Source organism: Cucurbita pepo, chromosome 5, assembly GCF_057944985.1.
Source record: "Cucurbita pepo subsp. pepo isolate OVF chromosome 5, ASM5794498v1, whole genome shotgun sequence".
Lineage (NCBI taxonomy): Eukaryota > Viridiplantae > Streptophyta > Magnoliopsida > Cucurbitales > Cucurbitaceae > Cucurbita > Cucurbita pepo.
In genome coordinates, this window is record NC_141802.1 from 3,150,156 (window position 1) to 3,164,760 (window position 14,605).

At 37.1% G+C, this 14,605-nt stretch overlaps 4 protein-coding genes, 1 long non-coding RNA gene and 1 pseudogene across 9 annotated transcripts; 2 read left to right on the top strand and 4 right to left on the bottom strand.

Annotated features, from left to right (window-relative positions):
- The first annotated feature begins 1,230 nt into the window (after window positions 1–1,230).
- On the top strand, window positions 1,231–3,601 carry FBX2 (F-box protein 2). Its single transcript, XM_023678126.2, has one exon. It carries the CDS (start codon window positions 1,811–1,813, stop codon window positions 3,491–3,493), a length of 1,683 nt encoding a protein of 560 aa, XP_023533894.2. The 5' UTR covers window positions 1,231–1,810; the 3' UTR covers window positions 3,494–3,601.
- On the top strand, window positions 3,600–6,819 carry LOC111795604 (GDSL esterase/lipase At1g71250). 4 transcript variants are annotated; one of them, XM_023678127.2, is made up of 4 exons: window positions 3,600–3,738; window positions 4,488–4,774; window positions 5,647–6,255; window positions 6,336–6,819. In XM_023678127.2, exons 1-4 carry the CDS (start codon window positions 3,731–3,733, stop codon window positions 6,557–6,559), a joined length of 1,128 nt encoding a protein of 375 aa, XP_023533895.2. In that variant the 5' UTR covers window positions 3,600–3,730; the 3' UTR covers window positions 6,560–6,819. The 4 variants fall into 4 exon arrangements, with proteins under 4 accessions (XP_023533895.2, XP_086980417.1, XP_023533898.2 ...); XM_087124291.1 differs by having other exon boundaries at window positions 3,603–3,738; window positions 4,617–4,774; XM_023678130.2 differs by having other exon boundaries at window positions 3,606–3,738; window positions 4,625–4,774.
- A 749-nt stretch (window positions 6,820–7,568) lies between these two features.
- On the bottom strand, window positions 7,569–9,875 carry LOC111794752 (SMAD/FHA domain-containing protein). The gene is made up of 5 exons (XM_023676885.2): window positions 9,503–9,875; window positions 9,356–9,420; window positions 9,189–9,249; window positions 8,878–9,024; window positions 7,569–7,787 (listed from the first exon to the last, which is right to left on the bottom strand). Exons 1-5 carry the CDS (start codon window positions 9,771–9,773, stop codon window positions 7,681–7,683), a joined length of 651 nt encoding a protein of 216 aa, XP_023532653.1. The 5' UTR covers window positions 9,774–9,875; the 3' UTR covers window positions 7,569–7,680.
- Window positions 9,876–10,640: 765 nt separating this feature from the next.
- On the bottom strand, window positions 10,641–11,324 carry LOC111795855 (uncharacterized). Of its 2 annotated transcripts, none has more exons than XR_002815261.2 (2): window positions 11,171–11,324; window positions 10,641–10,907 (listed from the first exon to the last, which is right to left on the bottom strand). It is a non-coding gene; the product is annotated as an uncharacterized LOC111795855 (long non-coding RNA). The 2 variants fall into 2 exon arrangements; XR_015421205.1 differs by having other exon boundaries at window positions 10,641–10,920.
- A 677-nt stretch (window positions 11,325–12,001) lies between these two features.
- Window positions 12,002–13,682, bottom strand: LOC111795792 (uncharacterized). The gene is made up of 2 exons (XM_023678376.2): window positions 13,537–13,682; window positions 12,002–12,629 (listed from the first exon to the last, which is right to left on the bottom strand). The coding sequence occupies exons 1-2, from the start codon at window positions 13,631–13,633 to the stop codon at window positions 12,103–12,105; spliced, it is 624 nt and encodes a 207-aa protein (XP_023534144.2). The 5' UTR covers window positions 13,634–13,682; the 3' UTR covers window positions 12,002–12,102.
- Window positions 13,683–14,321: 639 nt separating this feature from the next.
- Window positions 14,322–14,418, bottom strand: LOC111796271 (U6 spliceosomal RNA; annotated as a pseudogene).
- Window positions 14,419–14,605: the final 187 nt, after the last annotated feature.

The window sequence follows — 14,605 nt, forward strand, 5'->3', positions numbered from 1 at the left end:
TCTGTTACTCTTCCCGACATCTTCCATTTGTTAAATTATAGCTTTACAATTTTAATACTCAACCTGGTACGTGTCTTTCGTCAAGGCAATCCTATTATAGTCCAGTATGATTCTCTCTTTACTTTATCCATAAAAAGGTCGACAAAAAATCTAAGAAACATATATCGTATAATTATTGTCGAGCTAACATGACTAACTCGTGTATCGTCACCTGTATGAAGAGCACTATTTTGGTTGACAAATTTCTCTTATTTTGGAAGCTACACTCCGTCTTCTCTAAATAAATTTTACCGTTACTGGCATATTCAAGTGCATTGCTCCATTTTAATTTTGGGGTGTTTAAGGTTTAAACTTCGTTTTCATCAAAATAATATAAGACACCATACATTGTCTAATGTTGACTAAAATGTCAGATATTCAAAACACTAACGGTTAAGTTCATATTAGAACCTAAAAATGACGGCTCAATTCGATTCATATATATATATATATATATATTGGGTTTAATAGTTAAAAAAGGGTTAAATTTTGTCATGCCTAAGACAACTTACGTCATTTTCATTAAAATAAAATACAAAATAATCAAACACCAATTAATTTACACGTCATAATTCTTCAAGTGAAAATTTAATATTTTTTATTTTATTTTCTCTTTTTTTTTTAATTAACCAACTCAACACAAATCTTCATTAAAAAAAATGCCACGTGATAAAAAAAAATTGCACGTCATTTGCCAACTCACCAAAGCCACGTCATTTGACCAGTCGACTAATTTAATTTCTAATTAAAAAGTATTAATTTTAAACTCGAGAGTTTTTATTTTACCCTTAAAAATAATTAATAAATTCACAAAATTTAAAATACACACCCAACTAATTACTTTTAAGATTCACTATAATTATAAAAAAATTTAATAGCCCACAATTTATTTATTATTAAGTTTCGAAAATATTAATTTAAAATTATGAGGTTAAATAAAATATAAAATTTTCTAAAAATTATATTCAAAGCGCAAAAAAAAAAAAAAATTATAATAATAATAATAATTAATTCTCAATATATTTTTAGTATTTTACGAAATCATAAAAGTATTTATTAAAATTTATTAAATCAGAAAATAAAATATAATTATTATTGAAATAATTAATTTACATGAATTTCGTGGGAAAACCTAAGATCGACCGGTAAGGGTAACCGCACGTTCCCGTATCGGCCTCTCTTTGTCATCAGGCAAATCCCTCTATTCTCTTCAGCGGTGTACGTTTCTTGTTTGTTTAATGTTTTTCATTTTCTCTCTCTAGAACACTATCTCTCTCTCTCTCTTCCCCTTCGTCATTCATCTGCAAATCCCTAGATCTCCAAGTAATCTCAATTCCCTATTTTCTTCCTCCAACAAGGATCATCTGCTGCATCTTTTCTCTTCCAGGTATCGTTTATGCCCAATCTCTCTAACCGATGTTCTTCGATTTTGTGTAACCCTGGTTTTGGGATTTTTTTTTTTTTTTTTTTTTTTTGAATTAGGATCTTCTCTAGGTTCTATTTGCTTCAATTCCTCTCCCAATTTTGTCTCTCTTTCTTTTTTGCTGCTTGATCCTTGTTGGTTTCCTCCCATTTCTTCTTCGTTCGGCGTTTCAGGTTCGCTCGTAGGGTCTTTTTAATTTCTTAGGGTTTTGTTTTTTTCTTTTTTTCTTGGTTCTCGATTTTGGGTTTGAAATTTTTTTCGAATTTGGGATCTATAGCTGCTGGAATCATCGTGCTTGAATTTTCAAGTTCTATTCGTTTTTTCTAGTCTTAGGGTTGGATTTATTTTATGGCATTTGAATGCCAGAAGTCTGCCGGGTTTTGTAAGGATTCAAGAGTTATTGTGAAAGATTCTTGTGAGAAACCAACGGGTGGATCGAGTTATTTCAAGCTCAAAGGGAAAGCAGTGGGAATTGAATCTGAGAAATTGGAATTTGACTTGGAGAAGGGAGATACTACTTCACTCAGTTCGAAGCAGTTAGGCTGTAGAAATGTTCCCTTGGGTTGTCGGTCAATTACCGACCTTCCTCCTGCAATTATATCTGAGATTCTGAACTGTCTTGATCCGAAGGAGCTTGGCATTGTATCTTGTGTGTCGACGATTCTTCATAGGCTAGCATCTGAGCACCATGTATGGAAGGAATTCTACAATGAAAGATGGGGACTTCCAATTCCAGCTATACCGGCACCGGTGGCTGCTACTGGATTTTCTGATGAGAAGTCATGGAAAGATATTTTTGTGGAGAGGGAGTTTAGGAGTAAAACTTTTATGGGACGATACAGTATGGAGGTTTTGCATGGTCATACTGAAGCAGTTCGTACAGTTTTTCTTCTGGTTTCTGCAAAACTTATATTTACTTCTGGATATGACTCAATTGTGAGAATCTGGGACTTGGAAGAAGGATTGTCCATTGCTTCATCACGATCGCTCGGTTGCACCGTTCGTGCACTTGCGGCCGATACAAAACTACTGGTTGCTGGAGGCACAGATGGTTTTATCCATTGTTGGAAGGCGATAGAAGGGCTTCCACACTTGTTCGATGTGAAAGGCCCTCAAAATCACAATACCGAGTTTCGGCTTTGGGAGCATGAAGGACCCATAACCACACTTTCTCTGGACCTAACAAGGATTTATAGTGGTTCTTGGGACATGACTGTTCGAGTATGGGATCGTTTTTCACAGAAGTGCTTAAGGATTTTGAGGCATGGTGACTGGGTTTGGGGACTAGTCCCTCATGATACTAATATTGCTAGCACATCAGGCTCAGATGTATATGTCTGGGATACTAACAGTGGGGAGTTGACTACTGTCATTCATGATGCTCATGTTGGCAAGGCTTATGCCCTGGCACGAAGCCATACAGGGGATTTCCTATTTACTGGAGGGGAAGATGGTGCAATTCACATGTTTGACGTTACTAATCGACATGTTGATACAAGCGCTCAACTTGTTGGATCATGGATCCCTCATTCAGGACCAGTTTATTCTCTAGCATTTGAGTTTCCATGGCTGGTTTCGGCTTCAAGTGATGGGAAACTCTCGTTGATCGACGTGAGAGCACTACTTAGGACAAGGAAAAGAACTCTGTGGAAGAGAGATTCTGCGGGGCAGCATGTTGGTAGGAGTATTGGTGTGGAGCCTCCACAGAGAATGTTGCATGGATTTGGGAGCAATTTGTTTGGTGTGGACATTGGTTTGGATCGTATTGTTTGTGGAGGAGAGGAAGGTGTTGTGAGGATCTGGAACTTCTCGCAGGCTCTGGAAACCGAACGGAGGGCTCGTGCACTAAGAGGGATTAGGTTAGAGAATAGAATGAGACGGCGTAGGCTTCAAATAGAAATGAACACAAAAGGTGGTGGTGGTGGTCGGAGTGATCGGTGCTCGGTTGCAGCAAAGAAAACACCGATGAACAGCGATAATGTTAGTGTTTGGCACAACAAACGTGGGGTGAGCGGGAAGCTCAAAGCTTAGGTGATAGAATCATTTGGTTATCTATGTCATCAACTTGAATTTGCAGTCCATAATTATCTCAATTTCAAACACTGGCTAATTGCCGATTCTTCGATTCCCTTTCGATAAGCTTTCGTTGTACCTTCAGCTCGTCCATGTTGCTTTATTTACATGTCGTAGACGTTATAGAAAACCTCAAAAAGACGAAAGCTCGAAGAATCTTTGCTCAAATAATCTGATTTCAGGCTTGGAGTATGCATGCATGTGTAAGTTTTTTGGATGGTGCTGATTATTTTTACAGCATTATAATTTGTTGTTAGACGTAGGTAATACAGAAAACACCATAATTTGTTGTTAGCTTGAGAAAGTGACTGATTCTAGCTAGACCTTAGAGATAGTCATGGTTATCAACTTCAATTATATTTGCATGAACTTGGATGGATTTGCATCTGTTACCATTGGTAGACGAAGAGGGCTTTTAGGAAGTAGAGGTAGAGGTGTTCATGAGTAGAACTCGAAATAAATAAGTTTATAGGTTGAAGTTACTTTTCCCGTAAGAACATGAGGCGGAGAAGGGGTGAGTTTTCTTTTTTTTCTTTTCTTTTCTTACGGTTAGCTAAATGAGTATGGAGAATGTTCTTAGTCCATGTTTTAAAATTGTCGAGTTTGTTTAATGTTCTTTTCCTATGAGCGTCTTAATTAAATCACTTAGCTAGGCACGTAATATAAAGTCACTCCCAAATATATACTTTAATCATCGATAATCGTATGAAAATAATTTTTAATAAATCAAATGTGTTAAAATCACTATTTCTAAAATTATTCTCAAACATTCCTTTTATTAAGGTAAAAAACATATAGTTTGGGATTAAATATAAATCATCAATTTAGATGGAATATAAGTAGGGAGAAAAGAACAACATGCATTTCCCATCCAATTCCTACCTAAACACCAACCCCTATCCTATCACCGTTTTTTTTTTAAGAAGTACATATCGATTACTCGTTGCTGTAGAATCATAAAGAAACTTTCTCTCGGGTTCGATCACATGACTTTAGGTGTGGCAATGGAGCTCAGAAGTGCAGCCTTTTTAAAGTCCTTCTTCACTGCTTATGTGACACTGATTGGTCTGTTGGGGCTAAGTCTTGCAGCTCAAGGATCCAGCATTACTGCCATGTACTTGTTGGGAGATTCTTCTGTGGATTGCGGCTTAAACGCTCTGTTTTACCCTCTTCTCCATCGCAATTTCTCCATCATTCCTTGCGACTCCGATGGCACCAACCTTCTTCCTCATCTTCTTGGTTAGTACCCTCTTGCTTGCCTATTCACTCTTTGAATTATGTTTCTGACTCTCTCACAAAGATCGATTTGAAACATTTAATAATCTATAAGCTAAATTATAAAAAGTAATTAATAAATCTCAAAAGGTAGGTTTGAAACATTTAATAATCTACAAGGTTGTGAGATCCCTTATTAGCTGAAGAAGGGAACGAAATCTTTCTTGCAAGAGGGTGGAAACTTCTCCCTAACAGACGCGTTTTAAAACCTTAAGTCAAGTCTGGAAGAAAAGGTTCAAAAGTCCAAAAAGAACAATATCTACTAATAGTATTACAAATGGTATCAGAGCTAGTTTCCGAATTGTGTGCCAACGGAGACACTAAGTCCCAAGGGGGTGGATTGCGTAGAAACTTCTACGAGCAGTATTACAAATGGTATCAGAACTAGATTTTGAATAGTGTGCTAGTGAGAACGCTGAGTCCCAAAGGGGTGGATTGGTAGAAACTTCTACTAGCAGTATTACAAATGGTATCATATTTATTTAAAAGATATTTAACATTATTACTCTTAACTCAGTATTTTAGGGTCAAAAGGTCTGTTTGGGACGTTTAATAATTTATAGACTTAATTATAAAAAATAAAAATAAAAATACACTTCAACTTTCTTATTTATTTAAAAAAAAAAACTGTACTGACATTTGTTGGGGAGGGGATTGAAACACCCTTTATAAAGGTGTGGAAAACTTCACTAGTAGATGGTTTTAAAGCCTCGAGCGAAGTCCAAAGGGGAAAGCACAAAGAGGACATTATCTGTTAGCGGTGTATAAAACCATACAACAATATTACTCTTTTACTTTTAATAAAACATTAAGTAAAATGTACCTTATTCTTGCAGCTGAGAAGATGGGCGTTCCTCACTCCCAACCTTGGTACAATCAGAATGGTTCCATTGAGGCGATCCTAAATGGCCTCAGCTTTGGGTCCCCACAGGCAACGATCGTGAGCGGCGGCCAAAGCCATCAATCTCTCAACCAACAGCTACGCCAAGTACTCGACACCCTGCAGCTCTTGCGCCTACAACTCGGACTAGACACTGCTCGCCATTTCATCCAATCTTCCCTCTTCTACTTCTCATTTGGCGAGGTCGATTTCATTCTCGACTCATCCAGAGGCAAAAACAACTTGAAATTTCCTCAGCTGCTGGCCTCACAAATGTCGGTTGCTATACGAAATCTCCACGAAGCAGGGGCGAAGAAGATCGTATGTATGGGAATACTGCCATTGGGATGCACTCCTCGAGTTCTATCTCAATGGCGTGATTCCCCTGCGGCTGTATATGACGAGAAAGGATGTGTGAAAGAGATGAATGAGTTGGTTGTGAATTACAATGAACTGATGGAGAAGCAGATCGTGATGCTGAACGAACAGCTTGGTGATGCTCGAATGGTTTTCTGCGACGCGTACAAAGGAATGATGGAGATCATTGGCAACCCGAGACGATACGGTATGGATTACTCGACTTTGAGATTTGTGTGGATTTGGATGAAGAACAACGAGATTTGATTTGAGATGATGAATTTTTAGGATTTGAGGAGTCGAGGAGTGCGTGTTGTGGACTTGGATCATACAATGCGAGCATAGGATGTGTGGCGAAGGAGATTGCGTGCGGCCGAGTCCGGAGGCATGTGTGGTGGGATCTGTACAATCCGACGGGGGCTGTGAACTCGTTGCTTGCGAATTCTGCTTGGCGCGATCGGCCATTCTCCAGCTTCTGCCGTCCGTCCACCATTGAAGACTTGGTGAAATGACTGCAGATTCAGATCCAATTTTCCATGTAATTTAACTCGAATAAACTTCAATTTCACTCGTATGAACAGAGCAAAAACAGGTAGCACGCTCATCTGATCCATCGCTATATCATTGGAATGAAAATCATGTTCCCTTCAAATCTCGCCCTCGACTTCGGAAAAACATTGATATCGCACAAGTTCATACCCCTGCTACGCCGCTACGTGCTCGATTCCTTCCACCGCTCTCGCGCCCAGCCCTGGCGCGAATTTTAATGGTGACAAATTAACTTATTATAATACATACATACCTACATACATACATACATATATATATATATACATACATACATATACATACATATATATATAAATTAAGTTGAATGTTATATTACATTCTCTACTTATTAATTTATTATAATAAAAATAATTTTTTTAATGAAACTCCTAATTTCTAAGTTGTTTTTGATACAATAGAAATGAGCAAATACTCTACAAATTTTTAGTTAGAAGAGAGCATCATTTACGTTTTTCAAAAATTGTCTTATTTACTAAATTTCACCGAGATCGTATTTGAATGAGATCCCATTTGAATAAGAGTGACACTAAAAATATGAAATTTTGGTCAAGAAAGACTGCAAAAATAAAATCTAACTAAACCAATAAAGTAGACATTCTTTTTCGATAACTCAATAATTGTAAGTCTAAAGTCAAGCATGTGTAGCTTAAGAAATTCTATATTGGATAACTTCTTAAGAATTTTTGTATGAAGCATATGAGTGAGAACAAAATATACTAAAAGAACCGAGAGTATTAATTTGTAGGAATAGCTTTGACTCTTAGAATTAGTTAAAATCGAGTAGTTAACATGATTATGTTATAAAGATATAGGGACCAAATTCTAAATCCTGACTTGAATCTTAAGCGGAGGGCATATCATAAGTAGATATACCTTGGATCAAATGAATGTATCCTAAAATGGCCTAAAAAAACAAATAGTGAGATCAGATGACTCTTTGGCTCTTCAATATTCTTCTTCAACTCATATGAAAAATTGCATTCAAAGATAAATGTTACGATACAGAATGTGCAGAATTTTGCACATATTTGCTCTTAGAAGACATGTAAATGTACCATTTTTTTCAACTTGTTTCAGAGTTACCGTTTGAGTCCTCAGATTCTTGGATTTTGCTAGCAGCTTTATCAGTCTTTAACTTTGACACCTGAAACATGGCCAGATGGATGTCCCCTGTCAACAAAGACATCCCAAAGTTAATCAATTAAGCTTGTTAGATGAACACGACTCTTCGTAATGGTATGCCTTCGAAGAGGCTCGACTCCTTTTCTTTTGGAGTCCTTTGTTCGATATTTGAGGATTTACCAATCTATTGGCACGACTAAGTTTAGGGGATGCCTTTGATACCATGTTAGATGAACACGATTTTCCACAATAGTATGATATTGTCCACTTTGAGCGTAAGCTCTCATGACTTTGCTCTGGGCTTCTCCAAAAGGCCTCATATCAATGGAGTTAGTATACCTCACTTATAAACCCATCATTATTCCCTAAATTAACCGATGTGTGACTTTCATCATCCAACAAAGCTGACCGCGAAGTAAATGATGTAAAATTTTGAAGTTATTTACACTATGCAAGTCGAGTTGTACCACAAAACAAAATACAGAAGCTCAATGTATAGCTACCCAATTCATGAATTCAAGCCAATAATAATGTACAGACACAAGTCACAGTATTTTCTAAGAGGTTCTCTTGTTTAGCCTTACAAAGAGGATGAGTCAAGTGCTAGGATAGATTTGAGTAGCGATTATAATGAATTTAGAGTCCAATTCTATGAGGTCCCACATTGGTCGGGAGAAAGAGTTTGGAAACCTCTCCCTAACAGAGGCGTTTTAAAACCGTGAAGCTGACGACGATACATAATGAACTAAAACGGATAATATCTACTAGCGGTGAGCTTGAGCGGTTACAAATTCAATACTGACTAGCTATCTCAGATACTCTACAATGAATTGAATGGTCCAATAACCATAACCAAATGCATTCACCAAACCAAAACTGAAAAACAGCAAATGGGATCCTTTCCCTTTAAAGAAATTTTTAAGCCTCATGACCATTTGGTTTTGCAATTTAAACTTATAAACACTAATTCAACCTATGGATTTCTTTGTTTTCATATATATTTTCAGTGATGTTTTCACGGTTGAAGTTAAGAATTTAAATGTTTACTTGAGAAATATGAAATCTGTTCTAAAAAAGTGTGAGGTGATCCAACCAGACTAACAATTAAATTTGGATTGAGTTTGAGGGGGCAAGTTACCAAAAGAAATGCAATTCCCAGATGATACAGCAGCAACAACTCCAGGCTTGAGTCTCTTATCATCAATAAAAGTCCCATTTGTGCTGTCTAGATCTATGACTAAAAGCCTGTCTTCTTGCTTTTTGATGCGAGCATGTACAGCAGAAACTGTTTTCATTTCAGAAAATCGCAGTGAAGTTAGTGGCACAATACAATCCACAAGTTCTACATTCCAAAAACTCAAAGGAAAACTTTAAACTGTCAGATCTGTAGCAATTGAATTGAAATCATCAAATCAAACAAGTAGCAACAGATATTTGGAGTAAACTCACCTGTAGCAACTGGAATTGCAATGTCAGCTTTCTCAGGAAGGCGCCCAACAGTGACCTCATTCTGCATTAAGATGAGTTTCGACAGCCGAAAAGAGTTAAAACGAACTCGAACATCACACAATAGGAGACTCGCAAGGGCTGAAGAGCCTTAATGAAAAAGTACTGACCGAGACAATTTCAAACGCATCAGGCATTTCAACTTTGGAACCGATATGCTTCCAATCGCCATCGCCTGTGAAGAAATCACGAAATCTTCAAATCAAATATAAGATACAATCGAACAGAACAATGGTAGAGATTCAGAATCCGCTGACCAACGGGAACGAGAAGCCAGCGGACAGAAGAAGATTGAGGCTCGAATTCAGACTGAGAAGCTCGTGGAGGTTGAAGAAGTGATCGTCCCCTTGATTTGAAGGTGAGATTGAGATCAGAACGCAGCAACAATGGCGGAAGGATGGAGGCAGTTGCTTTGGTTCTTGTGTGTGGGTATGGCGTTAGGGAATTGGAAGGGGAAGATGAGTAAATGGAGAAGGAAAGAGGGAGAGGGAGGTTGGGGCGGGAAATGGAATGGACTGTGAACTCCATGGCAGGCTGCGAGAATTCTGCAACGATTTCAGGAGGCTTGCTCTTGAGTGTTCGGCTGAGTGATCGTGACCGTGATCATCATCGTGTTTGTGGACAACATTTAATGCATTCTGCGGATAATCCACGTTTGCTTTTATCTCGCAACCATTATTTTCATTTTTTAAGAATTTTATATTTTATCTCGAAAAATACGTTTAATATTTTCTTTTTTAAATACAAAAATACCATTAATTTATAAACAATTAAAAAATATTTTTATAAACTTTTAAAAATAATATTTATAATTTTCATTTTTTTTTTTCATATTTATCGACTCATCTTAACAAAATAAACCTAAAATTTTCCTTTTGCTTTACAAAAATCTTCCTACCACGCCTATAGCCTATATTTAATAGTTGACTGAAATAGTAATTATTTTCTAATTAATTTGCGTGTTGTTGTAAGAAATTACCGTACATTGAATAAAGAAAGAGAGTACGTTTTTTTAATTTAAAAAAAAAAAAAAAAAACTAAAATCATTACATTTGCAACTAATAAATGGGAAGGAATTGATGTCGCGTGCTCAACCTTTTAATCTTATTTTGCTTGACATTTATGAGGTTTGTATCGGCTTGTTTTCATTACCAACAAAAAAAAAAATTCCTCTCTGCTTTTGATTTTGCTTCTGCTTCCATTGGAGGGAGAGAAATGGTTTTCAGTAAGTGATTCGTTGATTTTTATTCTAATCAAAGTTCAATTGAGTTTTGATAAATTTTATGAATATGAATTATTGTAAAGAACTTATTCCAATTACCAGGAGAGGGCCATTATTGATTGCGAACAAAATAGGGCAACAAACTGGAACTCGAAAACGTCGGAGGATCAATGTCTCAGAATAATGGTTCCTTTAAAAAAAATTTGGTGATGATTCAAATAATTGTTGAGTTTTAAGTCGTTATTAGTCAAAACTGCCGTGAAAAAAATCATGTTGCGAGTTGCAGATCCGCGGAATCCATCTCAATCTTCTCATGTTTCTGCTTCTTCTCGGTCTTCCTCTTCTTCAATTTCGTGTCCTTTCCGAGCATAGGTTTGCTATGATCAATGTATTTTCCTCCAAAGAACTGGCCAAGCACCTTACCGCAGCCCGAACAACATCTGCCAATCGGTGCTAAAACCATAAGAAACAACGAATCGATTTCAACCGAGAGACAAAAGAAACACAGAAATCAAATTCTAACGAAAGGAATCAACAACAAAAAAGGTCGAATTACTGGATCGAATGAGCAGAATAAAAGGAGTAGCAATCGGAACAATAAATTAGGACAAACAAACAAAAAGCAACGCGAACAACAACGAAGAGTATATGCATATAAACACAGCAGGACAGAAAAGCGAAGAAGATCGAGGAGGATTCTCACACGAAGTCATCGAAGCGATCGGCTTCGCAGTGTATGAGACAGTGAGAACAATGCAGCATTGAGGTAGCGTCGAGAAACCAAAGCTTCCGCAAAACGCTAAGGGCAAGAAACAGAGGGAGAGGGGGAGAGAGAGAGAGAGAGCAATATATTGGGGGCGGAAGAAGAGTATAATGCGCAACCCTAACGCCTTTCGGGTATTTATAATTTCCACCCACCTCGTATTCCTGGGAATGACTTCTATTATCGAAAATACCCTCGATAATGATGCGAACTTTTTGGAGTTCCGTGAGGCCCATTTGGTACTTTTACATGGTTTTTTTCCTTTTATTTATATATATATATATATATATTATTAATAGAGAATGCAGACGTACTCCAACTAATATATTTTTAGTTTAATTTTCACCGCTACCCGATATTATCCGTTACTTTTAATAGTTAAATTTTAAAATTTTAAACTATTTTTTAGTTTATAATAAAAAAATATATAATAATAATAATAATTTTATTTAATTCTATAATTATTTTTTTTTTCTCAATTGTTTGATGTACTTAAAAACAAAATTTTATATTTATAAAAAACTTTTAAAATATATATGTGTGTGTTTAAATTAATTTATAAATGGTAATTTAACGTTTGAAAATAAATAAATAAATTTCTTTTAAATGTTTTACTTTTCATTATAAATAAAAATTTAAAATAAATGATAAAAAAAAAAGATTTCGAATTTGATTCATTATATAATAAAATTCATAAAATGACTTTTGTGATTTTACTATCCGAATTTTGCCTTTATTTTATATATTTAATTTTTTTCAACACAATTTAAAAAAAGTAAATGATTTCAACGATATAATAAAATTATAGTAAAGATTAACAATTTATTATTTATTGTGGAAATTTTCAAAACCAGCCACCATTATTACACGATTCACAGCCGAGATTCTCCGGCTCCACCAGCCATGTTCTGATCCAGCCTCTTAGCCAACAGGAAAAGCAACACAGCCGCCAAAACAGGCAAAATAAACTTCCCCAACAAGCCAGGAGCCACCTCCTTCAGCCGCCCAGCTCGACTGGTAATCTTGTCACCATTACAACTACTTCCTTCTCTTTCTGTATTGCTTTTGGCTTCCGCTTTTCCATTGGCGGCTGGGCTGCTCTTCTTCTCTGGTTCCTCAGCTTGTTGCTGGCCATTTTGCTGCTGCTGCGGCGGCGGCGGCGGTGGGTTGGGAGCTGCCGTGCGTGGCGGCTCCAACACGTCCTGTGGCTGCAATGGCTGACGGACATGAAGGATGCCGTCCTTGTACTTGGCTGTAATATTAGAGGTGGTGCAGTTTGATGGGATTTCAAACTCCTTGTGGAAACGCTGCGATGTTTTGTTCCGGTAAGGCCGCTCGCCCGAGATCCTCAGCTTTCTTGTGGAGGATACCTGAACCCGAATTTGCTCTCTCCGAAAACCTGTAGTGCAGAATAAAAGAAGCTATCAAGCTAGTAGATATTGTCTGTTTTGGTTTACAAAACTCAGATTATATCTTGAAAAGGCAATATGAGATCCCATATTGATCGGAGAAAAGAACGAAACATTATTGTTTATAAGGGTGTGGAAACTTGAGGGACTATATGTAACAAGCCAAAGTAGACAATATCACCTTCAGTCTCACGGTTTTAAAACGCCTCTACACCCTTATAAAGATTCCACATTGATTGGAAAGGGAAATGATATATTCTTTATAAAGGTGTGGAAATTTCTCTCAAACAGACGCGTTTTAAAACCGTGAGGCTGACGGCGATACGTATCGAACCAAAGCGGACAATATCGCCTAAAACGCATTTGCTAGAGAGAGGTTTCCACACCCTTGTATAGAATGTTTCGTTCTCCTCTCCAAATGATGAGAGATCTCACCATTCACGAGCTACATTCTCAAACCCTAAAAATTAAAAACCAAATAGCTATCAAATCGAGCCTTGGTTTCTTCATACGAGACGACCCATTATCATTAAAGAAATAGACAAATCGATGTAAGATCCCACATCGATTGGAGAGGGGAACAAAACATTCTTTTATAAGCGTGTGGAAACCTCTCCCTAGCAGACACGTTTTAAAACTATGAGGCTGACGACAATACGTAATGGGCCAAAATGGACAATATAGCCATCATCAACCTCACAGTTTTAAAACGCGTCTGTTACGGAGAAGTTTCCACACCCTTATAAAGAACGTTTCGTTCCCTTCTCTAACCAATATGAGATCTCGTAGTTCACGAGCTACATTCTCAAACCCTAAATTAAGAACCAAATAGCTATCAAACCGAGCCATAGTTTCTCCATACGAGACAACCCGTTATCGTTAAAGAAAAGGACAAACCAGGAACGTGTAGGGAGAGAATGCTGCAGCCATCTTCTTCAGAAGCTTCAACCAGAGGTTCAAAATCTTCATAAGTGGGCTGGTTTTTGGGAGCCATTTGGTTTCAAATTGGATCAATACGTTAGCTGAATGGAAGTGGAAGAAAGGGTTAGGGTTTAGTTTAGGCTTTATAGGGAGAGGAGGACGCAACGAGAGGTTGCTTATGAGCATCAAAAAGGGCTTCAACATATTTCTTGGTGTGGGGGAAGCTCAAGGTTCTTTAGCTTCCTTGGTGTATATGCGTTGTTTTCTAATCTCAAGTAACATTCAATGGAATATAATAACCTAAGATGGGCATCTTTTTGTTTATTAATTCGCCATTAAGCTTTGAATCTTCCTTAAATTGTATATTTATAATTACAAAGATTCCGTATGATTCAAATGGTTCTCGAGTCAAATCGAGCTTAGCTTGGTGATAGCCGACGTGTTTTTACCTACGAGATCATATGTTTAAAATGAAGGCACGAACCTTTGGTTAACAAATCTAATCAAAGTTAACTCAATACGATTGTGCCCCGAGTAAGTCATCGAGGACGATGACTAAGTTAAGTGAAGGAGAATGTCACAACCATACTATCAAAAGAGTAGGTTGTGACCCTCACGTCATGACAAGCAAAGCGGCGTCCCTCAAGAGACGCCCATTCAGCCACATACGGGCCAATATAGAAGAGTGTCATGATGCGATTGAGGAGGACGATACATCATCCAACACACCACTATACAAAGTGAGCATTGAAAACAAGTTGAGACACAAGCAATGCTTCTCGATTTGTGCGTGTCATCCTTGGGCAGAGGCTATGCTAATCTTCTTTGTCTCGATCCAAATTTATCTAATGTCCCCACTTATAATTTGCATAATATTTTTTTTATTAAATGGTCAGATGTTTGATTATTTTTACCTTAATTATTGTTGAACTAAAAATAATGTATGGGTTGACATATAGGTACGACAAAATTTTAATTTTTTTAGTTTTGAAACATGTAGGAATAAAGATTTGAGTCAAACCGAGCTTAGCTCGGTGATAATTGA